Source organism: Hyperoodon ampullatus (genome assembly GCF_949752795.1).
Source record: "Hyperoodon ampullatus genome assembly, chromosome: 14".
In the NCBI taxonomy this organism is placed as follows: domain Eukaryota; kingdom Metazoa; phylum Chordata; class Mammalia; order Artiodactyla; family Ziphiidae; genus Hyperoodon; species Hyperoodon ampullatus.
The window spans coordinates 30516133-30540151 of record NC_136927.1 but is presented as its reverse complement, the minus strand read 5'-3'; the positions used below and the strand labels follow the sequence as shown (position 1 = coordinate 30540151).

Genomic DNA, 24019 nt, shown 5'->3' with positions numbered 1-24019 from the left:
ACTATGTGCAGGCACCTTGCTGGGTGCAGAGGGTGCCTCTGCAGAGCAATGAACAAACAGACAGGTTACCTGCCCTCTTGGAGCTCACATCCTAGGACAAGAGCAGACAACACAACAAATAAGTGTGAAAAAGATAAACTAGCAACGGGATAGGCTGGGAGAGGGGTGTCTGCGTTTACTACCGTCCTGAGGAGCTGTCCTGTAAACTGAGTCCTGCAGGCCATGTGAAGAGCTGGGAAAACATTCCAGGCAGAGGTGAGAATGAAACACACGGATGTGTGTAATAATGACAGCCCACACATAGGGAACTGGATGCCAGGCTCTTGTTCTCAGCATATTTGCTCATTGAATCTCCACGTAACCCCATGAAGAAGGTACTGTGATTATACCCATTTTACACATGAGGAGACTGAGGCACAGAGAAGTAATTTGCACAAGTGAGTGGTGAGCTGGACACTGAGCCCAAGCAGTCTAGCTCTAGAGTCTGAGATGCCTGACCCTACAGCGTGGTCCCTCTTGATGGGGGGAGTGGGGCTCAGCACGGTGAGTACTTTGGCACAAAGTAATAATACTTGCTAATCTTTATTGAGCACTTACTGTGTCCCTTGTGCTGTGATAAGCACTTTACAGGTATCAACTCATTTAATAAGTGGTAGCTATCATTTAAAGTCATTACTATGAATAATTATAGCCTCTGACCTCATTTTATCACCTCTGAACAGACCAAAAGCAGTGGGGACAGTTGTGCCCACCCCGCCTGGCTGAAGGGTGCAGTAGATGCCTGGATCAGAAGGAGACTGTCTTCCTGTGGCTGCACAAGGGGGAGTTCCGTGGACTCTACAAGGTCCACAAATGCAGGCACACCCTGAGGGGTGATGGCCCAGCTACATGGCCTGATGCCCTTAGCCACTGGACCAAGGTGGAAGGCACTACCTTTCTGCGAGGATTGCCAGCGGGGCAGCGGGGTCAGACCCTCCCGACCCCCAATACCCACTTACTGGGAAGAGGAGGAGAGTTTGAGGAACCAGGCATCGGGGCTGGCGCACTGGAGCACAGACAGCTCCCACAGCCACCAGCAGAGGGCCAAGTTGTCCCAAATCAGGGCTTGTGACCGAGCCAGCCGTGCCCCAGTGAAAAACAACAGCCGACCTGGCAGCTCTCTGTGTAGACAGCAAAGCCGCCAAGTCCCTTGCAGGCTTGCCTTGGCCAGGGCCGGATTCCAGCTCAGCTAAGAAACGAGTCACAGGGTAGAGCAGAGGGTCAGAAACAGAGGAAAACACTCTGCAAGGCTCACGGTGCTTCAGCCTTGCTGACCCCCAAATAATGAATTTTCCAAAGAATGGTAGGAAGCCATAGAGAAAATCCTTTCCCGAAAGACAGGACTTGAGCCGAAGTGGACTCTGCTGTGTGTGTTGGGCTGAGGGGGGTGGGGAGGGCAAGAGAGCAAGGGCCCCCGTCAACTTGCCGTAGAATATGGCACAAGTGATGCTGTGTGACAGCTTCTAAGGCTGGGTTACAGCAAGGGCAGGGCTGTTCCCCATGGTCTCGGTCTCCTCTGCCCCCACAACCTCTCTTCCTCTTGGGGTGATCACCCTTCAACGCAGCCACCATGCTGTGAGGAAGCCCAAACTCGCCCACAGGGAGAGTCCCCCTGCCACTTCCTTAGAGGAACCAAGGCCCCCAGCCGCTGGGCAGCATCGGGTGCCAGACATATGCGTGACTGAGCCTCCAGACAACCTCAGCTGACACTGAGTGGGGCAGAGACGAGCTGTCCCTGCCAAGCCCTGCCCAAAGACAGGTGTGTGAGCAGAATAAATGTGTGTGCTGTTTTAAGCCACTGCGTTTTGGGGCGGTTTGTGATGCATTAGCTAGCCGGAAGAGTGGGCATCCAAAATGGTAAGCACAGTATAAACTAAAACACAGGACCTGCCCGTGGGATTAAATGAGCCATTTATCATGTAGTGAAAAAAGACACAGGAAATGAAGGCTAAAAGGTAGACGTGGTTTCAGTCCATCGCCCCTCCCCTCCTCTGTTAGTGTACCATCAGCTCTTTTCCTGCTAAGGTCCAGTGTGTCTGGCCAGGCCTAGACTTGGCCTTGGCAAACAAAGTTAGTGCAAACCAGTGAGTCCCAGAGACAGAGGGCAGTTTCTGTAGAATCCCAGCCGGTCATGGTTTGGGAAATCAGCAGGCAGGGGATGGTCGCTGGTATCTTCAGAGCTTGCCCTTTAGGAGAGCAGCGTGGAGCAGTGCTTTCTCCCCAGGCCAGCAGGGACCTGGGCAGGTGGGGATGTGGCTGCTTCATCCCTCTCTCTGGCCTGGCCACAGCTGTCTGCAGTGTACTGCAGGGAATGCCTCAGGGCTCTTGGGTGCACAGCAGCTGCCACCAGGCACTGGCCCATCTGCCAGGGCTGCAGTGGCTGAGCAGGGCTGACATCAACCTGCTCTCCGAAGGAGCCTAGGGCCGGGCCTGGGTCTATTCGCAGAGCAGGCCATGGGTCCTTTCCGCAGCTGGGCGGGGGCCGATTCTGAGCCACCAGGACTGGGCACCAGGACGCCGAGGCTCATGGGAAACAGCCCAAGAAGAGCTGTGTCCACAAATAACCAGGTCAGGGTCCAGCATGGTCAGTGTCCTCGGAGAACATGCTGCGAGAGGTCAGGATGGGTGGAGATCAGGAAGCTTTAGGACAGGGCAGTTTAACGCATGGATAAAGTGTGGTCGAGATTGGGGATGGGAGGGATGGAGGAGGGGGATGTCCCAGGTCGGGGGAGCATGGAAGTGAGGGGACAGTCATCCGCACAGAGAGAGGCAGGAAACTGGTAGAGCAAATTCCTATGAAAACAATGCCGGGCATCGGGGCAGCCGACAGGTTGAAACAGCAGCCGGGATGGCTGGGGAGTCCTCGAAGGCAGACCTTCCCAATGCTGAGGGCTGTGGGACGTGCACGGCTGACCCACCTGTCCTTCCCCGGGTCCCACGCCTGCCCACAGGGAGGATCCTCAGAGCCCAAGTCCTCAAAGCCTTTAGAAGACACCGCACCGAGCCCAGCACAGGGGTATACGGGGTGGGCCCAGATGGCACATGGTTCAGGAGTTGTCACCCAGCTCCCACCTGCTGCCCCGTCCACCTTTTATGGATTCTGACTTCACAGGACACTGTCCCCAGGGACCCCCGTGGTTCTCTTCTTCCAAGCTCACCTCAGTTACCTTGTCCCAGGCACAGCCTGGATCATCTCAGGATGATCCTTGAGTCTAGCTGCTGCAGGTGTTCCTGGACGCCAAAAGGGATGGTGGGCGTCCACATCCTGTGATGGGGGCATGGCACACAGAGGTTAGAGGAGAGGGGGTGTCCCCAACGCAAGCTGCCCCCAAATCCCTCCTCCCACCTAGCCTAATGTGGGGTCATGGGGACACCAGAGGCCTAGGAGCCCCAAGACCACTTTTTAAAAACTGATTCTGCCACTGACATGCTGTGTGATCTCAAAAAGGTTAGTTAACCTATCTGTGCCTTATTCTCCTCATCTGCAAAATGGGTCTTACAAGAGCCACCCTATCCCTCCTAGAAGATATGAGTGATTATGCAGACAAAAGTGCTTTGAAAGACAATAAAGTACAGTACCGGACAGTAGACATCATAGTGATGTAATAATAAATAAGTTTCAACCATATGAAATTGCCAGGTGTGTAGGTCAAAAATGGTTGAATATAAGCAATTTCATATTGTTCAGCCTAGTATATAGAACATTTTTGTGTACCAGACACTCTTCTGAGTATATTGACAAATTTAAACCCCACAATTTAAATGTAAATATTTAAATAGGGGGTAAATATTATTGTCACTCCCATTATACAGACGAAGAAACTGAGGCCAGGGACTTCCCTGTGGTCCAGTGGTTAGGATAGGACTTGGCGCTCTCACTGCTGAGGGCCCAGGTTCAATCCCTGGTCCGGGAACTAAGATCCCGCAAACCATGCAGTGTTGCCAGAAGGAAAAAAAAAAAAAAAAAAGGAAGAAGAAAAGAAACTGAGTCCAGAGGGTCGATGTGTCTGCTTGCCCAAGGTTGAACGCTGGCGAGGGACAGAGTGGGATTTGAGTTCAGGGCTCACAGGGTGAACCACACACTGACTCTCCCTCCACCACTGCTGAGACTTACGCCAGCTTCTCCACGTGAGGGCACTTTCTCAGGCTGGCAGTGAGCTGCTGGGCCCCGGCAGCTGTGAACTTGTTGTACTGGACACTGGGAAGAGAAACCCATTGTGGATCCTGGCCCTGGGGACCAACAAGCCCCAGACCAAGGTCATCACCACGCTCTCGACAACCAGACCTCAGCCCAGCCCTTCCCATGATGCCAGCAGGAGACCCTGGTCCTCCCAAGTCCTGGCCCCACCCCCACTGCCCAGGCTCCCACACTCACTCCAGCACCCGGAGGGACGCCATGTCTGGAAGCACATGTGCCAGGCTCTCGGCTCCCACGTCGCAGATGCAGTTATTGTACAAGCTGCCGGAGACAGAGGTCAGGGCAGGGGCCGGGGGTGCTGGGGGGTCAGGGCCCAGGGAGAGCCACACCCAGCCGGGATTACTGCCCCATTTAATAGAGGGGGAAACTGAGGCCCAGGGAGTGAGGCTGCTTCTCTGTGGTCACTCAGTGAGTTTAGGGAAGCAGCAGGACTAAGTGGAGGTAGCTTCCCATCTGAAACAGCCCAAGTTCAAATCCCAGCTCTGTGGCTTGCTGCCTGTCTGATCTTTGGCGAGTTACTCAGCTCCCCTGTGACTCAGTTTGCTCCTCCATAAAATGGGCATGATAGAGTAATTGTGGGGAGGAGTAAATGAGTTAATGTTGGTAAAACACCCAGAACAGGGCCCGACATGTGGAATGAACTACGTGTTAACTATGGTTATTATACCTCCCAAGGGGGTTTGTGAGGGTTATACAAGTTACTGTGGGGGATGGGGCAGCATCGGGAATAGCAGGAGAAACCCAGTCACTGGGCAGGCTCGGGTTTCTATAGTAAATTAAGTCACCATCAGCAGTGTCAGAAATAGCACAACAGGTGTCGCTGGTGCCAACTTAAGCTGTACCTTCATTAACGAGCGTCCTTTTAACAAGCCAGGTGCAGCCACGGTTCTAATTTCAAGGCCGTGACTTTGTCTTGACTCAGCCTCAGAGCAACACTGCAGGGCTGCATGTAAAAGCAGCAAGTCTACACTGCAGCAAAGTGGATTCAAGCTAAACTCCAGGAACCCCTGATGTCATGGGTCGGCCGGTACCAGGGCAGGAACCAGGTAGGGGTTTTACAGTCCCTTCCTGGGATGGATCTTAGAACCAGGAGACCCTTCCTCACCCACAGGAAGAGAATTCTTCCCATATTTCATTGATGCCAAGATGTACATGTTCACATTGGAAAATCATTGCGATCAGGATGTGTCTGATAATCAATGGATGTCATTTAATTAGTAGCGTTTTGTCCTCTTAATGGTGTCTTACAAATGGATGGCATCTTACAGTCCATAAAATATGAGGTTTCTTTTTTTTTTTTTGGCCATGCTGCACAGCTTGCAGGATCTCAGTTCCCCGACCAGGGACTGAACCCAGGTCACAGCAGTGAAAGCCGGAATCCTAACCAGTAGGCCACCAGGGAACTCCCAATATGAGGTTTCTTAAAGTGTCAATCAGATCACATATCACTCCCACATGCCCCACCTGCTTCTCCATTCACAATGGAAAAACCTCCAACCACTCTCCTGGCCTGCAAGGGTCTCCCTGCATGATCTGGCCTTCCCTGACCTCTCCCACCTTATCTCCCACCCTCTGTCCCTCAATCCCTATAGCCAGACACAGAGGCCCCCCTTCTGGCCCTCAAAGACCCAACCTCTTTCCCACCTCAGGGCCTTTGCCTCTACTGTTCCCTCTCCCTGGAATGCTTTTCCCTGAGAGCATCCCACAGAAGGGGGAGGGTCACCTCCTCAGGGGTCTCCTGACCTCCCTGGTGAATTCAGTACTCCCTATGGTACCCTCTGGGGCCTTTGTTAGTTTCCTCATTCCCAGCATGAGTCAGCATTTTAAACACTTCGTTTATGCACGTACTTACTTATTTATTATGCAAGGAACTTGAAAGCAAGACCCACCCTTGTTTTGTTCATAGCTGTATCTCTAGTTTCTAGCACAGGTTCTGGCCCATGGTTGATATTAGAGATTATTAGATACCCTCACAACTCTAGGGCGTGCCAATCACATAGACTACAGACTGCACAGCACACAACCTATGCAGCTGCGCTCAGGGACCCTGGCTGGAAGGATAATGGGCTGGAAGGACCCATTAGTCCCCGGGAACCACCAGGCACCAGGCTGGAAGTAAGCAAAAGCAAGAATGTGCTATTCCAAGGCCTGCCAGAGGTGTCAGTGTAGGCACGGACTGATGTGTGCGTGACGAGAGCCAGCCAAGGCTACCTGTGCATAGTCAGCATTCTAGAAACCACCCTGGCATGGAAAAGGCCCAGTCCTGCCATGCCCTGGGGAAAGAGAACCAAGATTTATTAAGCACCAGAGCCAGGCATTGCACCAAGCGCTTTCCATAGGCTATTGGCATGGTACCCATTTTCCAGATGAGGAAACAGAGGCTCGGGATGAGTAAGTGACTTGCCCAGAGTTTGCCAGATGCCCTTCCCCAGGGGCTGCTAATCTCATTCAGGGCGGTGGCATCACCCAACTCCAGGGGTGTGTGTTCATGTTGGATTTTAGGTCGGCGCCCCCCACTCCCTACCCCCACCAAGTTGTGCAACACTGATGTGGTAGAACAGCCTGTAAGTGACTGCTTTCAGGGTCCCAGTGTTGGACCTTACAGCTGGCACCAAGGGGGTTCTCTGCCCGCCCTCCAGCCCACCAGCTCAGCACCTGACCAACAGAGGGCCCCACTCACCTCAGCCTGAGGAGGGACGCAGCCAGCAAGGGCAGGGCCTCGGCCAGCTTGCAGGCACCCAAGTCAGTGATATTGTTCTGGGACAAACTGCAGGAGTACAACAAGGGGAGGGCTCAGGGCCAAACCTGAATGCCCCTCCCCATCAGTGTCCATCACCCCAGGCTCCGGCAGGGCTGGGAACCCCTGCTTCCTCACAGGGCATCCCAGGGCAGCAAGCACAAGACATTCTACCTGGATGAGAGTCGTGGGTGCTGAACTGTGTGAGGGCGCTATGGGTAGACTTGGGCTAAATCAGTAAAACGATGCAGTCACGCCCTGAGGCTGAGTGGGATGATGGGGGTGAGGATGCAGGTGAGACAGAGATCGCGCTTCCTCCCACACTTGTTTTATGATTTTATAGCATTCATTTTTTCCCTTTGGACCACTTTTCAGCACTGTCATTACATAAGGGTTTACATTATTTGTTTAATGACGTGGACTCCACGAGGTGAGGGGTCGAGTCTGTTTTGTTCATTACTCTATCCCTGTGCCTACAGCCATGCCAAGCACATAGTAGGAGCTCAGAAAATGTTTAAGTGGGGTAAAAAAGGAAGGAAGGAAAGGTAGGAGAGAGAGGGAAATGGAGGGAGGGAGGAAGGATGTCAGGAAAGACGAAGGGAGGGAAATCTAGCTTACTCACACTGTTTCCTTAAACACTATAAATTACTTAATAAGTCTCAGTGTCCTACCATCAAGGAAATCCCTAAGTGAATTCTGGTGAGTTCTGTGGCTGCCCTGATCGTGGTTGTGGAGTAGAGTGTGGGTAGATTTTGATGATCCCTTTAGGTTCAGTAAAAAATCATGTTGACCTCCTGCATCATATCCATCTGCTATTTCCTAAACCCAGAAGTTTTTTTAAATAGAAATTCACTATTTTGATAATAATATTTTACTGATAAATCCTAATCTATCTCTCCTGTCTCACCTCCTCAGTCTTTCTCTTACTAAACATTGCTCACATTCATTACTGTACACTTCATAATTATGGATGCTTGTTTGCTTGTTTACTGCATCTAGAAGATCCCTGAGGTCAGGGGCTTTGCTTTGTTTAAAGCTGGGTCTCCAGGGCCTTGAATGGTGTCTGCACACAGTAAGTGCTTCTTACATATTTGTTGATTAAATGAATAAATGATTGGTTGAATGGCTGATTAAAGAAATGATTGAATGAATGAATGAATGGGTGGATGATTAAACGAATGCACGATTGAATGGATGAGTGAATGAAAGAATAAAAAAGCTGGACTTTGGGGACAAATGCAGCAGGAAGGGCCTGCCCAGCGCACTCACTTGAGCGTCTCCAGGGCCTTCAGCTGAGGGAAGGTGGCCGAGAGCTGGGCGACACCCTCATCCCCGATCTTGTTCTCGCTCAGCGAGTCCAGGCTGCAGATGGAATCAGATGTGGGGCCATCAGCCAGCACCCTGGAGGCCAGCCGATCCTCCCCCACCCTCCGACCCAGCAGTGGCCTCCTCCCATGCTCCCACCCCTGGACACACCATGGCCACATGCAGCTGCAGCTCCGAGCATTTGAGGGCAAATCATCACCTGGGACTGCCAGGCCAACAAGTGGACAAGGCCCTAACTGCCCATGGACCTGAATCACTGTTTTCCTTCCTGGCAGCCCCGTGAGCTGGGGCAACTTCCTTAACCTCTAGAGACCTCAGTTGTACAATGGGATCATGTTCCCCGACCCTGCCTCCCCATGGGATTGCTGGGAGCAGCACATGAGGGGAAAAGAGTTTCGAAGATCACGAAAGGATTCAACCTATTTTTATTGTTGGCGATTTCCTTCTGCCATCGCTTCCCTGCAGTGGGGGCATCCGGTCACTCACACCAGCCACACTGAGGAAGCAGCAGGACACACACACAGAGAGAAAGGGACAAACAAGGCCAGGGTTTGGAGTTGTCAAAGCCCAAGGTCTCCAGGAGGGATTCTGGGGTCTATACTCACTCCAGATGCTGAAGGGAAGAAAAGGCCTCAAGGTTCTTCACCAGTTTGGGAAAAGCCTGAGGGCCCAAGATGGGGCCCAGCCTAGAAGGCAAAGAGCAGAGTTAAGACCCTGAAGCAGTCATGGCCCCTCTACTGGACCCCACAGAAGGCAGGCCCATATGAGGCCTTACCTCCCCCCAGCTCCACCTGGTGGGACCCCAATCCCTTCTGCTTCAGGCATATTTCACAAAGCCCACTCAAGAGGCCAGCTGGGCTCCCAGCTGGGGGCTCCCCATCTTTCATCTCTGAGTGGGGAGCCAGTTCTTACTCCTGCTGACATCCACATGCACCCTTCTCCCACCCTGGCCTGGGGAAGTGGTTCCCAATGCTGGCCTGAGGACCACCACCAGTGATGAGAAAGATGGTTTACTTATTTGCCATTGCTTTTTAACAACAAATAGAACCATTTCTTGAGCACTTTTTATGTGCCAGGAACACACTGGGCCCATCACTCAGATCAGACCTCATTTAATCCTCACAATGACTCTGAGCTAAGAGCAATTCTTATCCCCATTTTACAGATGGGGAAACTGAGGCACAGAGAGGTTAACTAACTCATACAAGGTCACACAGCCTAGATGGACATTTAGACCAGATTTCGAGAGAATGAGAAAAATAAAGACAACAGAGGGCTATTTTGTTTTTTTTTTCTTTGTTCTTTTTTTTTTTTTTTTTTTTTAATTTTTGGCCATGCCACGCAGCATGTGAGATCTTAGTTCCCCGACCAGGGATTGAACCCACGGCCCCTGCCTTGGAAGTGCGGAGTCTTAACCACTGGACCGCCAGGGAAGTCCCTGTTTTTAAAATATGGTTAAGTGTACTCAGTGTAAAGAACAGTCTTTTATTCTGAACTTATATCCTTTGAACTTTTTTGACATTAAAATGTTCATTTTTAATGAAATTATGGTGTCAGCAGCAGTTATTTCACTTGTTTGAATGAACATACTTGATACAAATTAAAAGATGGTAACTGCACATAGTCACTGAAATTCACTCTGAAATATCCTCAGTCTTTGAAACCCCAAAGTCTGGGAACTACTAGCCTCAATGAAAGGTCACAAGATGGGAATCCGTAATCTGATTTGAATCTGGACTCTACCACTTAGCTTCTGTGGGGCTTTTTGGGCAAATCCCTTAACCTCTGAGTCTCAATCTTCTCAAATTTAGCCCCAATCTTAGGAGGTTTTTGGAAAGATTAAGGAATTCATTTATCAAATATTAATTGTTTGCCTACTGTGTGCCAGGCCCATCAAACCTGTCACGCAGACAGCCATGAACAAAACAGACAAAAATCATTGCCCTCGTGGAGCTGACATTCCAGGGGGCAAGACAGGTAATCAAAGAAATCAGTAAACTGTCTGGTGTGGGAGATAATTGATACAGAGAAAAGCACAGTGTAAGCGGGGCAGAACTGTACTTTTAAATACAGGAGTCAGAAAGGGCGTCTCTCACTGAAAACTAGAAGAAAGTGAGGGCATGGGCCATGCTGATACCTGGGGAAGAGTGTCCTGGGTGGAAGGCACAGCCAGTGCAAAGGCCCAGGGGTCGGACCATGCCTAGTGAGGTTGAAAACCATTAAGAGGACCCAAGTGGCTGGAAAGAGTGCAGGAGGCGAGGGTGAAGAAGTAAATGGGGGCTGAATCAGGGGAGAATCGTCCACCAGCAGAGCTCCTGCAGGGTTCTGAGCGGCTGAGGGGCCTAATCTACATGCACATGAAATCTACAGGGTACCCGGCATGGTGGCTGCCAGTCTCACGCCCAAAATAGTCCTTTCCTTCCTTCCTTCTTTCCTCGGAACTTTCTCAGGGCTTCTGGCCTGCAGGTGGCTACTCTCCGGGTTCTGGGCTGTTCTACCCCACGGCTCCTGTTTCCCAGAGCACAGTTCCGACCTTGAACTAGGGGCTTTTTAAGCTAAAAATAATTCAAAGCCAGAAGGGGCCCTTGGTGATTGTTTTCATACAGTTCCTCTTTTCAGCAATATTTTTCACCTCTGCACAAATTTGGCCTCTTGTCTCTGTTCAAAACAAGAAACGCTTGGCTTTTTCTGGGGCATGGCAGGAGCTGTGATCAGGAAGAGCAGACAGCTTGTGGGTGACCAGCTGGGGACCTTGGACAAGTTACTTAACCTCACTAGGCCTCAGTTTCCTCATCTGTAAAATGGGAAAGATAATGACTATCTCCCAGAGTGGCTCTTGAAATTAATAAGATTATGGCACTGAGTACACTGTAGTTGTTTAATAATTCCTTCTTAATCATTGGATGATTTTAGATCCCTAACAAGGGCCTAACATGAATTTAACTTTTTCATTTGTTGCAGCAACAGCCAGGCTGACCTGACATTTGTGACTTTGGACAAACGATTTACACTCTCAAGGCCTCAGTGTCTGCTTCTGTACAGTGGGGAGATAATATCTCCACCCAGTATGGTTCATTCCTATTTCTTTGTCAAGTTTCAATGCTTCAGTCTCCTGCTCCAGGAAGTCATCTTGACCTCCCCTGAGTCTTCACGCTCACAGCCCTTGAGTTTCTGGCCACTAATCATAGCACGTGGTAATTGTCTATTTACACTGGACAGCAAGCTCATTGAGAACAGTGGCCTCGGTCATATGAGTAGGTCTGTTGAATGAGTGGATGCGAATGAGTATGTTCACCAGCAAATGGGCAAGTTCGCTTCACCCCCGAGAACCTCCAGGACTAGCCCAGACTGGCCATGCCCCAGCTGCTGGAAGCTGGTTTCCAGAGTGGTGGGGCGAGAGGGTAAGAGTGACTCTGAGGACCCATCTCCATTCTGGTGGCACAAGCCCAGCTAATGCCAGAGGAGAAACCTCGTGGGGACCCGAGACAATTTACCCCTTTGCTTACGCAAACTCCAGCTTCTTTAAGTCTCGGACGGCAGGGAGTTCCCCAGGTGTGTTTTCAGAGGAACTTCTTGTCCTGGAGAGAACGGGCAATGTTAGGGAAGAGTTGGCTCCTCCCCTATCATGGAGCCCCCTCCTAGGGGGGACGCCTGCCCCAGTGCCCAAAATTCCCCAGAAGGACTGCCTTCCTTGGGCTACTGTTGTCCCCTTGTTAAAAAGAAAAACCTCAGGACAGGATATTATTAAGGCATTACTGTGTGTTTCATGGAAAAGAGCCTCAGAGGAGGCATTACCCACACCCATCCCAGACAGTGCATAGTAGGTGCTCAAACAATGTATGATGAAGGAATGAGGGAAAGACAGTTGCTCTGTGGTCACGTTTCCTCTGCCCTCTGAACCTTAGACCTCTGCCATCTAGAAAATGGGAATGATACTGGTCCTGGCTGCCTTGAAAGGTGGCCATAGGTGTCATTTGTGTTACTAGATGCAGAAGGCAGCTTATGAACTCTTAGCAGGAGAGAATATCTCCTTGGCTTTAGCTGAGAAAGAATTGGGTACATGATGGCAAGTTCTGAAGTGGACAGAGTGATAAATCTTGGGGGCTCTGCCTGGGTGGTGACTGCACTGAGAGATTTTGGATGGTCATTGGCTGACGGGGAGCAGGGGAGGTTCCCCCAAAAGAGGAAGAAGTGTTAATAGCAAACTTAATATTAGGTCCTGCATGGTCTGGACCAACTCCCATGTCCTTTCCCTCTCACCTCTGGATCTGCACGAGGTTGCCCAAGTCTTCCACATCCTTCATGGATTCAGCCTTGAAAGGCTCAATGGTGAACTTCTCCTTCACTGCTTGGAGTAGCTTGGCCTCCCCATGCTGCTGTAGGGACTCCCACAGCTCCACTGTGTCACTCAAGGCAGCCCTGTGGAGGAAGGGCCTGAGATCCAGTCATGGTGACTGGGCTAGACCATAATGTGTGTGTGGGGGGGTGGCAGCTCCATGAAGGGACCACCTACCTATTCAGATATTTTCCTTCCTCAACTTAACCCCTACTTCCTCTAGAAAGTTTTCCATGACCACTCAAGCCTTTATCAATTCCTCCTTTTTCTCAACTCTCCCAGTGGTTTTATTTCCCTTTTTGCTTTGGCTACCAGGAAGCTCAGTGCTAAATTCTCAGTTGAACCACTACAGTGGTGTAGACCTTACAGCTTGGGTAAAGTATGCTTAGGGGGAAGGTGGCAGAGATTCTCTGGATATTAGGCTTAAATGATCAAATAGATCACTGAAGGATTTAGATTCCTTTATTTAAATTAAGGAACTTTGACTTCATCCTGAGGGAGGTGGGGTGCCTCTGAAAGATTGTAAGGAAGGATGGAATATGATCAGATGCAATTTCTAGGGAGATGTGCACTGATGTTTGAATATAAAGTGGAGTGGAAGAGGAGAATGGAGGTAGGGAGGTCAGGGGAGGCTATGGCTTTAATCTAACCATGACAAAACAGTGGCTTGATCAGGGGATGGAGAAAAGAAAACTAATTCAAACCCAGGTCAGTCTTAGATTCTAGATGTGGCCCAGTGCCTGTCATAAGGCCAGCCTTCAAATACTGGTTGAAAGAACGATGCTGGCTGTGTGACCTTGGGCAAGCTACCATACCCCTCTGAGTCTTGGCTTCCTCATCTTAAAAAAGGCTAGAATCACTTCTGCCCCCATCTGGCTGCCATTCATACTAAATGAGACCCCACAGAGTCAGCACTGGGCACAGCACCAAGACCACTGTAGGTGCCCAAGGCAAAGAAGCCCACTCTCCTGCCCCCAGCTCCCACCTGAAATGGGTGACACAGCTGAGTCCCACGAGGCTCCCCAGTCCAGAGGGGTCAACGCCAGTGCTACGGAGGTCCAGGGAGAAGTCTCGGCCTGCCGCCTCCAAGGCGCTGCCCAGCACGTGGGTGTCGGGAGGTGTGAGCCGGGTGCCCAGGAACGAGAGGTGGGCTGGGAGCCCCTGAAGCACATGCCGCCAAAGCCCAGCATCCAGCGCCTCGTGGGCGCAGTGCAGCAGCTCCAGCAGCCGCCCCGCCTTCAGCGTCCCAGGCTGCAGCCGCTTCAGGTACCTGGTGAGCACCTTCTGCTTCCTGTCTGCTGAGGTGGAGGCCGCCAGCCCTGCCAGGGCTCCCAGGCAGTGGGCACGAGGCTGGAAGACCAGCCCGACCAGAAAGCGCGGCACACCCTCCAGCCAGTTGTCATAGGGCCTCTTCTTCCTTGGGGTCAATGCCAAATACTGCGGCAGCTCCTTGTCCTTGATTTCGCTGCTCAGAGCCAGCCACACGGCCCCCAGGAAGCATTGCAGGAGGAAGCTGGAGAAGGCCAGCTCGGTCTCCAGGGCCCCCGGGGTGGGCTGCACCAAGCCTTGGGCCACAGCCCAGACCCTCACCTCGGCCGATGGGAACTGGCCCTCCCGCAGGCTGCTCTGATGACTGCGGCCCAGCTCCCAGGCCAGCCTGGCCAGTCCCACCAGGGCCCCTGGGGGGCTGTCACGGGCTCCTGGGCCTAGTAAGCCAACATAGAGGCCCGTGAGCGTGGAAGGCAGCTGGGCCTCATCACCTAGCTCCAGGAGGGCCTCCGAGAGCTGGCACACGGCCCGGCACACAGTGGGGCTATGGCTGTGACTCAGGAGAAATGGCTGGGACTGGAGGAGTGCCAGGGCTCTCTTTTGGTGCTCGGTGGCCCCCGAACACTCAAAGTAGCGCATCACATAGGTCTCAGCCTGCTGGGCGGAGAAGCCAGCCACTTCGAACAGAGCGTCGGCCTTGCTCAGGCTCTGGGCCAGGCGGCCCCGGGGCCGGGCTGTAAGCAGCAGGGTGCAGCCGCGCAGCAGCTTGCGCTGGAAGAGGTTCGCCAGCAGCCCCCGGAGGGAGCAGGCTTCTGCTGACATGGGTCCGCCCGCGCTGTGCAGGAAGCCGTCTTGGGCTTCGAGCTCCTCGAAGGCATCCAGGATGAGCAGAATGCGGTCGGGCCTCCTCAAGATGTAACTGAAGACCTCGTCGTCCACTGACAGTGGCTGTGAGCCCAGGGAGAAGAGCAGATCCTGCAGGCGGTAGGTGTCCCCTGGACGGTCCAAACAGTGGCAGGGGATGCAGAAGATAAAGTCGTACTGTGGCAGCTGGCCGCAGGCCCAGGCCCAGCTCACGGCCTGGACCCAGTGACTCTTCCCCTGTCCTGCTTTGCCCAGCACGGCGATCACCTGCGTCTCACGTGGCCGCCGGTGCTTGCTAGAGGCCAGCAGCACCTCGCCCAGACTTCCTCGGGCCGGCTGCCGCTCTGCCCAGTCCAGGGTGGTCAGCTCTCTGTCCTGGCTTTTGCCGCCGCTCCTCTCCAGCCTTACCCTCACCAGGTCCACCTCCACCAGGATGCCTTCCGGGCCTGCGGGCTTAGCCTGGTACTTGTTCCGTAGCGAGCAGTAGAATTGTTCCACACTCTCTGCACATGTCAAAGGGTGTGGGGTGGGGGAGAGGAGGATGCTAGTGGCAGGACTGGCCACTGTGAGGGCAGCAGAGTGGCCAGCCCGGCCACCATCACTAGCTTGTTCATCCACTCGTCAAAGTCTTCCCCGACTGCCTTCTTGATTAGCTGCCTCCCTCAATTACCCAGACACTCATTCATGCATTCCTACACCCATCCATTCACTCATCTTCTCACTTGATTATCTGTCTACTCTTTCATTTACTCACTAACCTTCTTTTGTTCACTGACCATAGGGAGGTCATGGGGGGGTTGGTGGTGGTAAGAGTTAAGATAGTGGAATCCAGGTTTCTGGTTCAAGTTCCAGCTCCACCACTTATTACTGTTATGTTGAGCATGTGATATACCCCCACTAGGCCTCAGTTTCCTCATCTGTAAAACAGGGATCATACTGGGGTTGTTTATGACTTTGTTTGTTTGTTTGTTTTGGCCGCAAACAATCCCGGGAGGCATGCGGGATCTTAGTTCCCTGACCAGCGATTAAACCCGTGCCCCTTGCAATGGAAGCGCAGAGTCTTAACCACTGGACCACCAGGGAAGTCCCTGTTTACAACTTTAATGATTGACTACATCTCATGTGCCTGGAAGTGTACCTGGAACAGAGTCAGACTCAGTCGTCTCGCCATTCTCTCAGCTGCCCTTTCATTCCCACCTTCCATCTCTCCCACACCCATCATCCACTCCTGCCTTCATCCACTCTCTCAATCACCCACGCTTCCCTGTTTCATTCTCTCAGCCTCACAAACAAGATGTCAACACCTAGCATGGGCTTACGAGGGGCAGGTCCTCAGTAAATGTTGCTCTAAATGTGGCTATAACTGGCGGAATGAATGCTGAGACGGTGGGATCAAATGAGCACGTGAATGAATGAATGAATGAATGAGCCAACAAGTGAGGGATTGAATAAGTGTTGGGTGAATGAGTGACAGGAAACCTCCAGCACCCAGGCAGAGGGACCCTGCCACCACTCACCAGGCCACTTGGGAAGCTTGCTGGAGGCCTTGTGAGCTGCTGGGCATTGGGTGGGGGACATCTCATCCTCTGGAGGGGAAGAAGCCAGTGTCAGAGTTAGGGTGAGGGGCGCCCCAGGGACCTCCCTCCCTCTGGGGCATCAGTCCTCTGAGTATCACAAGGTCAGAGCTGACGTGGGCTGAGTCTCCGCAAGATGGAGGTTACCAGGTGGTGACCCGAGGCTGTATCCTGCTCAAAGATGTCTTTTTTTGGCCAGCTGTACTTTAAAATTTTTCACCAGTGTTTTAAAAATCACAATATCTATGTTAAAATCAAGATCTCCAGATTCTGCTGACAATTCAGAAGATCTGGCTGCATTGAGCCTGTTTTCCTGCCATGTAACAAGATGGTGAAGGCTGGTGGCCCTGTTTAGGTTTGGCATGGATTCTCCAATTGTTCCCCTCACCAACCCTCCCATGTATCCCCCCTCCCTGGAGACCCTCCCTGCCCTGTTTTACACAAACACAACTTGCCCGTGTCTGCAGGCAGCTCTGTTCGTGGACCTCATTGTCAGAGGCAATCCCTTCCCCCAGGGCCTCAGTTCTGCTTCCAGTAACTCTCACAGGCCCTGATGATTCTTACCTGTTAGGTTTGCACGGGAGGTCAGGGCTGGTTCAGGCATGCTGGGGAGGTCAGCTGCCGATGGGGCAAAGGGGCTGGTGGAGCCAGGCCGGTCTGGGGACTTCGGGAGGCTGTGGACAGCTGTGCTGCTGGAGGCGGGTGTTTGGCTGGCCTGGGGCATCTCACCTACATGGGGGAGGGAAAGGAGTATAGAAACAACAAGGAGGCCACTTGGGTCACCCCCTTCCCAAATCAGGCTGTAGGGCTGGGAGTCTGGGGAAAGGCGAGGGGAACTTCTAGAGGAAGACATTTCAGGCCGAAGTTGAGGAAAGAGCTCTTGAGTTACAACTAGGCTCCCAGAGCCTCGGTCTTCCCATCTGTGAAATGGACACAATCAGCTCATAGGGAGCTTAGGGCAAGTGCTACTATGGCACTTTTCCCACTGTGTGGTCAGTACCCATTTTCCTGGATGCCCAGAACACCCTCTTGCTCCTGGGGCACCAATGCATTATACAAAAACTGGCATGCAACCTTCAAAAGATGCTCTTGAATTGACTGGAAGTATCACCTTAGCCTCATTCTCTCTCCCATCCCTTAGAGCCCAACGTGCCTTCCCTTGGACAATTCACAACCTTTCAATGTGGCAGGTCAGCAGGGACCATTTTACTGACCTGGAAACAAGGCAATTCAGAGAAAGCTGTGCAAGGATGCATACCAAACTGTTCACAACCGTATACTAAAAGAGTGAGGGAGAGACTCAGTAACTCTTGTAAGTATCTCTTACTGCTTGGCTTGTTAATGAGCATGCATTGATATTGTACTTTTTTTAGATTTTTTTTTTTTTTGATGTGGACCATTTTTAAAGTCTTTATTGAATTTGTTACAGTATTGCTTCTGTTTTTATGTTTTGGTTTTTTGGCCATGAAGCATGTGGGATATTAGCTCTGTGACCAGGGATCGAACCCACACCCCCTGCACTGGAAGGCAAAGTCTTAACCACCGGACCACCAGGAAAGTCCCGATGCTGTGATTTTAAAATATAATAAAGTTTAATTTTTTTTGAAAAAAAAGGAGAAACTAAGGCTTACTAGGGGAAAGTGACCCAAAAAATGCCACTTAGCCACTTGGTGTGTCACTCACCCAGACCACGCTGGGGAGCTCTGCTCCTCTGCTTTGATTTTTGGGAAATGGGGACAGAGATGGGTGTTCTGGGGAAGGAGGATCATGAGAAGGTGCTAGGCTAAAACTGCCAAATATCTGGGACAGGGGTGGGGTGGGGTGGGGATGGGATCAGGGAGTAGTCAGGTCACAGGCAGAGGGGGTGGGGAGCCCGGCCTCGCATACTCACCTTGGTAGATGAGTATACTGGAGACCCCTGTCCCAGCCCCTGAGATTTGCCAGAGCCCCTGGGGCAGAGTGGAGAGAGTGGGGATGATCTGGATGGGTCCAGCAGGGAGACTCAGGCAGCTCAACAAGGAACTGGAAGGGGGCACTGCAAGAGACAAAGGCCACGGTGAGGTGGGATTCTCCATTTACATCTTAATTAACAGCTGACTCCCTTCTAAAGGGCTCCAGTCTTCCAGAGAGCCGCAGCTGTGTCTGCTTGCCTGTGGTGGTGTTGCTGGCACAGAGAGGGTGCTCAGTTCCCAGCTGATGAAAGCACAGGGCTGGCGGGTGAATTCCCTAGTTGGCGGGGATTCCCTGCTGTGTCTCCTAGGAATGTGTTTCCTTCCAGGGCATGTTTTCTGGCACAGACTGGGTTGATGGGGACACTGAGGATGGCATTGGCTGGGACAGAAGTGGGGGACACTAGTAGGGGGAGGAATTCCTGTCCCTGGTGGCTCCTGCCTCCGGGGAGTGGGGAAGCCCACCCTCTCCAAGCCCCCTAACATACCGGTGTCCTTCAGCCGGGTCTGGCTGGATGCTGGCTCCTTGTTGAACAGAACAGGTGGTGACGGGCAGGGCTGAGCCGAAGAGTCGCTCACTAGCCCCACCAGGAAAGCACCAGTCACCACGGGCATCGCTAGGGGCTCAGCTGTGAGGAAGGGCCAATGTTAGAGGCTGGGTGAGATCTGGGTGGGTGCCTGCAGGGGCCTTCCCAGGGTAGGGAGCGCTATGGGAGCAGATCTCTGCTGGCAGTGGAAGGAAACTCCTGTCCTCTTCTCTGCCCTGGGTGAAGCTGGTTTTATCAGCAACTGCTCTGTGCCAGGCAGCCCTCTACCCTCAGCCTCCTCTTCGTGGCTGGGCCCTGAGAGCTTCCCGCCATGGAGAGCTAGGGGTGGGATATACCTATGAATAGGCTGTTAGCCCAGGCCCCTACAGCTTCTACAGCCAGTCACTGAGCCCCTGGCTCCCTAAGAGGCCCCAAGCACTGCCCATCAGACTGGGGCAGGAGTTTATCTCCTCCATTTAATTGGGAGCCCTAGGAGGGTGGAGACTTGCCTCCCCCATCAGATTGGGAGCTCCCTGAAGACAGAGACTATTTCTCCAGCATCCTGGGGTCTTCGCGGGCAGGGTCCCTGTCTTCTCCATCAGATTAGAACTTTCTGAGGGCAGGGGCCAGGCTTCCTCCATCGGACTATGAGGCTTTCATTCCTCAGTCTGTTCCCCGCAGAGGGGCTAGTTGCCCAACCTTTGCAATAACAACTGAGTGGGAGGGGAGCGGAGAGGCAGGGAGGGGAGGAACATCTGGTGGGGGACTGATGAGTATGGGGGAAGAGGCTCACTGAGGCATGGGGGTTCTACGGAGGGCGGGAGGGCACTGGGTAACCAGCTGATCCGAGGTGGCTCTACACTCTGAAAGGAGACATGTGGCCTGGAGGGGCAGTGGAACTAGGTGGTGGTGGTAGGGTGGGGTCTCAACTCTGACTCAGAGTTAAGAGGAGGGGGGTGTTAGGGGAGAGGCTTTGTAGGAGGAGCTGAATCTCCCAGCAGTCCCTGAGCTTCAGAGCACGGGCTATGGAATCATGATCTTGGTTTGAATCTCAACTCCACCTCTCACTTGCTGTGTGATCTCAGACAAGTGGCTTCAGCTCTCTGAGCCCTGGCTTTCAAATGCCAGTTTACATGCAGGCCTGAGGAGGCCCTGGCTTTCCTGCCCATCAATCTCCCAGGACCCACCCGCCCTGCTCACCTAGCTTCCTGTGCTTCAGATCCACAGGCAGCTCCTCTGGGAAGGCTGCAGAGAGAACGATATGGTCATCAGCCCCAGGGAAGGGGTATTCCAAGCCAGGAGGGGCTTGTGGACCCCAGCAGGCCCTATAGAATTGCCTTAAATGGCTGGGAAGTGGCCTTGGGGGTCCCTTTCCCTCCCCAGCCCCCCCAAATTTCTGCTCCCGCTCATTTGCTTGAGCCCAAACCCCATTTGAAGCACCCAGGACAGTGAGGCACTGGGAAAGGCAGAGCCACAGAGGGGACACAAGATGAGTTTGAGTTTAAAAAAATAATACTAAAAATTTTTTTTAAAACCCTGCTTTTGGTCCCTTCCTAGCTGTGTGTCTCTGCAACACCGCCTCTCTGAGCCTTTGATCTCTCATCTGTGAAATGGGGGCAGTGATTCCCACTTCACAGGAATGCACTGGAAATCAGTTGAGTGAGTATCAAGCATGTAACACATTGAGAAAACCCCTATGTGTCCCTTAGCAAGAGGCTGATGAACCAAATTATAGTTGATTATGTGAAATACCACACAGCCCTAAAAATAACAAGGATGCTAAAGGACATATGGGGCAGTACTGGTGTCTGCAATTTACCTTGAAATGTTCCAAAAATAAAATGGTTGGATGGGTGGATGAATAGAGGGATGGCTAGAGATGTGTTAAGACCACTATCGCCAAACACTGATGGTAGAATGTAAGTGATGTGTACATGGTTGTTTGTAGTGCAACTCTTCCATCTTTGCTGTATGTTGAAATTTTTCATAATAAAGTATTAGGGAAATGTTTATGAAATGAAAAGAAAGAAGGAAGAGAAGGAGGGAGGAAGGAAAGGAGGAAGAAGAATAAAAGAGAAAGAGAGAGGAAGAGAAATGAAGAAAGAAAGAAAGGAAGGAAGGAAGGAAGGAAGGAAGAAAATAGAAAGAAAGGGAAATTCCTGGAGGCAGGACCATGTGTTTTCCATTAGTGCTAAGAAAATAACCTCCCAGACATGTTAAATGAAGAAAGAGTGTAGGTAAAATGTGGTCATTTGTGTGAAAAAAAAATTTTTTTTAAGAGCTGGCTTTTAGACGAATAGAATATTCCTAACAAGACCAAAAGGGCACTGGCAACATAGGTTGTCTTCAGGGAGGGAAAATGAGGGACTGGGGGAAAAGGATGGGAGGGAGATTTTTTTTCACTGAATATTTTTTACACATTTTGAATTTTTATGCCATGCACCTGTTTACCTGTTCAAATTAAATAACTAGGTACAGGGTTTACACATGGTCTGGCACATAGTAAGCTTTTGATTAACTGTTAGGCCCATTTTATGGAAATTTTCATTCAGTGGATATTTATTGAGGTGCTCCTGCATGCCAGCCATGTGCCAGGTGCTGGGGATATAGTAATAAGAAAGACAAGGTCCCTGTCCTCACAGTGGGGGAACTAAGCAAAAGGCAATAAATAAAATAAGTCCAAATTGTGACAAGTGCTGCAGTGAAGGAGAGACACAAACAAGGTGAAAATAAGTGAGGTAATTTATATGGAAAAAGTTGGTCTAGGAAAGCCTTCAGGAGGAGGTGACATGCTGGCCAAGACCTAACAGATTCCCAAGCCCACCATGGGAAGGGGGAGGACATTCCAGATAGAGAGAACAGCAAGTGCAAAGGCCCTGAGGCTAAAAAGGATACATGGGTTACAGGAATGGAAAGAAGCCAGTATGGCTGGAGCATGGTGGCTCATAGTGAGTTAGGAGAGGTGGGAAGGGCCAGATCAAACAGCCCTTATGGTATGTATTTTGTAGCCATTGGAGGGTTAGCAGGGCAGCAAAATGATCTGATTTGCATTTAAAAGTCCACATTGGCTGCCGGGTAAGGACAGATTAAGGAGGCAGGGAGACTGACCAGGAGGCTCAGAGAGATGCAGGTACTTGCCCAAGTGCATATAGACTATAAACAGCAGGTCCAGGATTAAAACCCAGATCTTGCTGGGAAAAAACTGTGCTTGAAGACCTCCCTTAAATACAGGGGTGACAACTAAGGATGAAAGAGAAGCCAGAGCCCAGAGGTCCTTTTGGAAATGGCAATCAAAACAGCCAGAGGTAGAGACCCATCAGGAGAGGGGCCATTTGATCCTGGGCCGTCTGCTTCCTCCCTGGGTCACCAGGGAGCAGTGGTGAGGGGAGAGGTGGGTGGGACACCCAAGCCTGGCAGAGCAGACAGAACTTAACGAGGGAAGCAACTGGGAGCCGTAACAGGTTTTAGAGCCAAGGCATGGCCGGGAGTCAAGCAAGGCTAGGCCTGATCAGGGAGGGGCTCACTCACGTCTTTTCTGACTTTTCTGTCCTGCTTCCTCCAACACCTCCACACTCTCGCTGATCATTTCTTCCAGTCCTATGTGATCGACTACGGGGAAAAACCAAAGACACCAACACACACAGTCAGTGGACGTCCAAGGTGAGCTTCCATTGTCCCTATGTTGGGGATGATCTGACCATCCATCAAAGGGTGGTCGTCGGGTATTACAGCACTCTCCAAGGAACCAGGAAGGAAATGCAGGCTGAGCCAAGACCCCCCCAACTTACTGAAAATGTCTTTGCTCAGGCCCTCCAGCTGGGAGTCCTGGAAGACATACTGGTCCAGTTCCGCTGCCCAGACAAGAAAAAGTGCAGTCAATCAACTAGTTCTCACTGAATGCTGGGCAATGCTTATTGCCCAGCCCGGCCTTGGGCTGGGCATCGGGGAACTGTGACCCTCCAGACCTAGCACACACTGGGCCTCAATAAATGTTTGCTGAATGAATGATCAAATTAATGAAGGAACACTGAAACTTCATGGGCTCTTAATCTAATTGAAGGGATGATACGTATGCATACAAATTTATCTATTGCGATAAAGTAGTGCAACAGAGCATAGTAGAGTTGTCTTGGGTTTGAGTTTAAATTCCAGTTCTACTCCCCAATTGCCCTACTAGCTGTACACTCTTGGGTCAGTTACTTAACCTCTCTGGGCCCCCATTTCCTCATCTGTGTAATGAGAATAAATCACACCTACGACCCAGGGATGGATGGTGAGGGTTAGAGGCTCTGCATTTAAAGCAATCAACACAGTAGCCAGTACACAGTAGACAATCAATGGTGGTTAATTATACGAAGTGGAACATGGTTTGGAGCCAACGGGAAGACAGTTATCATGGCAAGAGGAGAGAGTGTATAGTGGGATGGGGCAATCAGGGAGGGCTTCCCAGAGGAAGGGGTCCTGAAGCCAGACCTTGAAAGATTGGGGGGGTAGAGTCTGAGAGGTGAAAAGTGTAGGGCTTTCTGGGTAGTGGGGACAGAGTGAGGAGAGGGGTTTGGGAAACTCTTAGAAATAGTTGTCTTCAGTAAAAGTTTCATGTTGGGGAAAGTTAGGACTGGATTTTATAGGCCGTGGGGAGCCATAAAAGGCTTCTGAGTGAGGAATGGAGTGAGGGCATAAATGGTGATGATGATGATGATGATAAATATAATGATGATGGTGTTGATGGTAGTGGTGGGGTGGTACCTAACACTTATTGAATGCTTACCCTTTGCAAATTCCTGCTCTCAACACTTTATGCACAGAAACTTATTCAATCCTCACAGTGATCCCATGAGGCAGGTGTGATTATTATTCCCATTTTGTGGGAATGAAAGCCAATGTAATACTTCGGGGTGCCTCAGATGACTGCATGCCCAGGACCAGAGACTTTAGGAACAGACTTGGGTGAAGCTACCTCCTCCACTTGTTCCCACTTCCTGTGTAGATGCCCCTAAGGGGGAAAAGCCCCCCAATCCTAAGTGATTTGGGAAAAAGCTCAACTCATTCATTACTGCCTCCAGTTGTGAGGAAATGTGAATACTCTCAGCCCTAAACAGTTCTGCTTCTCCCAAGTACACTCGCAGGAAGGAAAGGAAGCAGGCAGGTTCTCCGTCCTGTAATCTTTGAGACACATACAGTTACTGCTCCTCTCCATTTT

The 24019-nt window shown here is 51.4% G+C and overlaps 1 protein-coding gene across 3 annotated transcripts in view; it reads right to left on the bottom strand.

Moving 5' to 3' along the window:
* Positions 1-3228: 3228 nt before the first annotated feature.
* CIITA (class II major histocompatibility complex transactivator) overlaps positions 3229-24019 on the bottom strand; it is a gene marked incomplete at both ends in the record, with an annotated part of 47431 nt that continues 26640 nt past the window's right edge. For 2 of the 3 annotated variants that reach the window (XM_079719612.1, XM_079719613.1), the window contains 16 exons: positions 3229-3304; positions 4154-4237; positions 4415-4498; positions 6918-7004; positions 8244-8336; positions 8906-8986; positions 11807-11878; positions 12561-12719; positions 13622-15272; positions 16287-16355; positions 16908-17072; positions 18235-18378; positions 18781-18921; positions 20020-20064; positions 22348-22428; positions 22608-22670. In XM_079719612.1, the coding sequence (XP_079575738.1) occupies positions 3229-3304; positions 4154-4237; positions 4415-4498; positions 6918-7004; positions 8244-8336; positions 8906-8986; positions 11807-11878; positions 12561-12719; positions 13622-15272; positions 16287-16355; positions 16908-17072; positions 18235-18378; positions 18781-18921; positions 20020-20064; positions 22348-22428; positions 22608-22670 (3095 nt within the window). The remainder of the gene's footprint in view (positions 3305-4153; positions 4238-4414; positions 4499-6917; positions 7005-8243; positions 8337-8905; positions 8987-11806; positions 11879-12560; positions 12720-13621; positions 15273-16286; positions 16356-16907; positions 17073-18234; positions 18379-18780; positions 18922-20019; positions 20065-22347; positions 22429-22607; positions 22671-24019) is intronic. The other variant, XM_079719614.1, reaches the window with a different exon arrangement.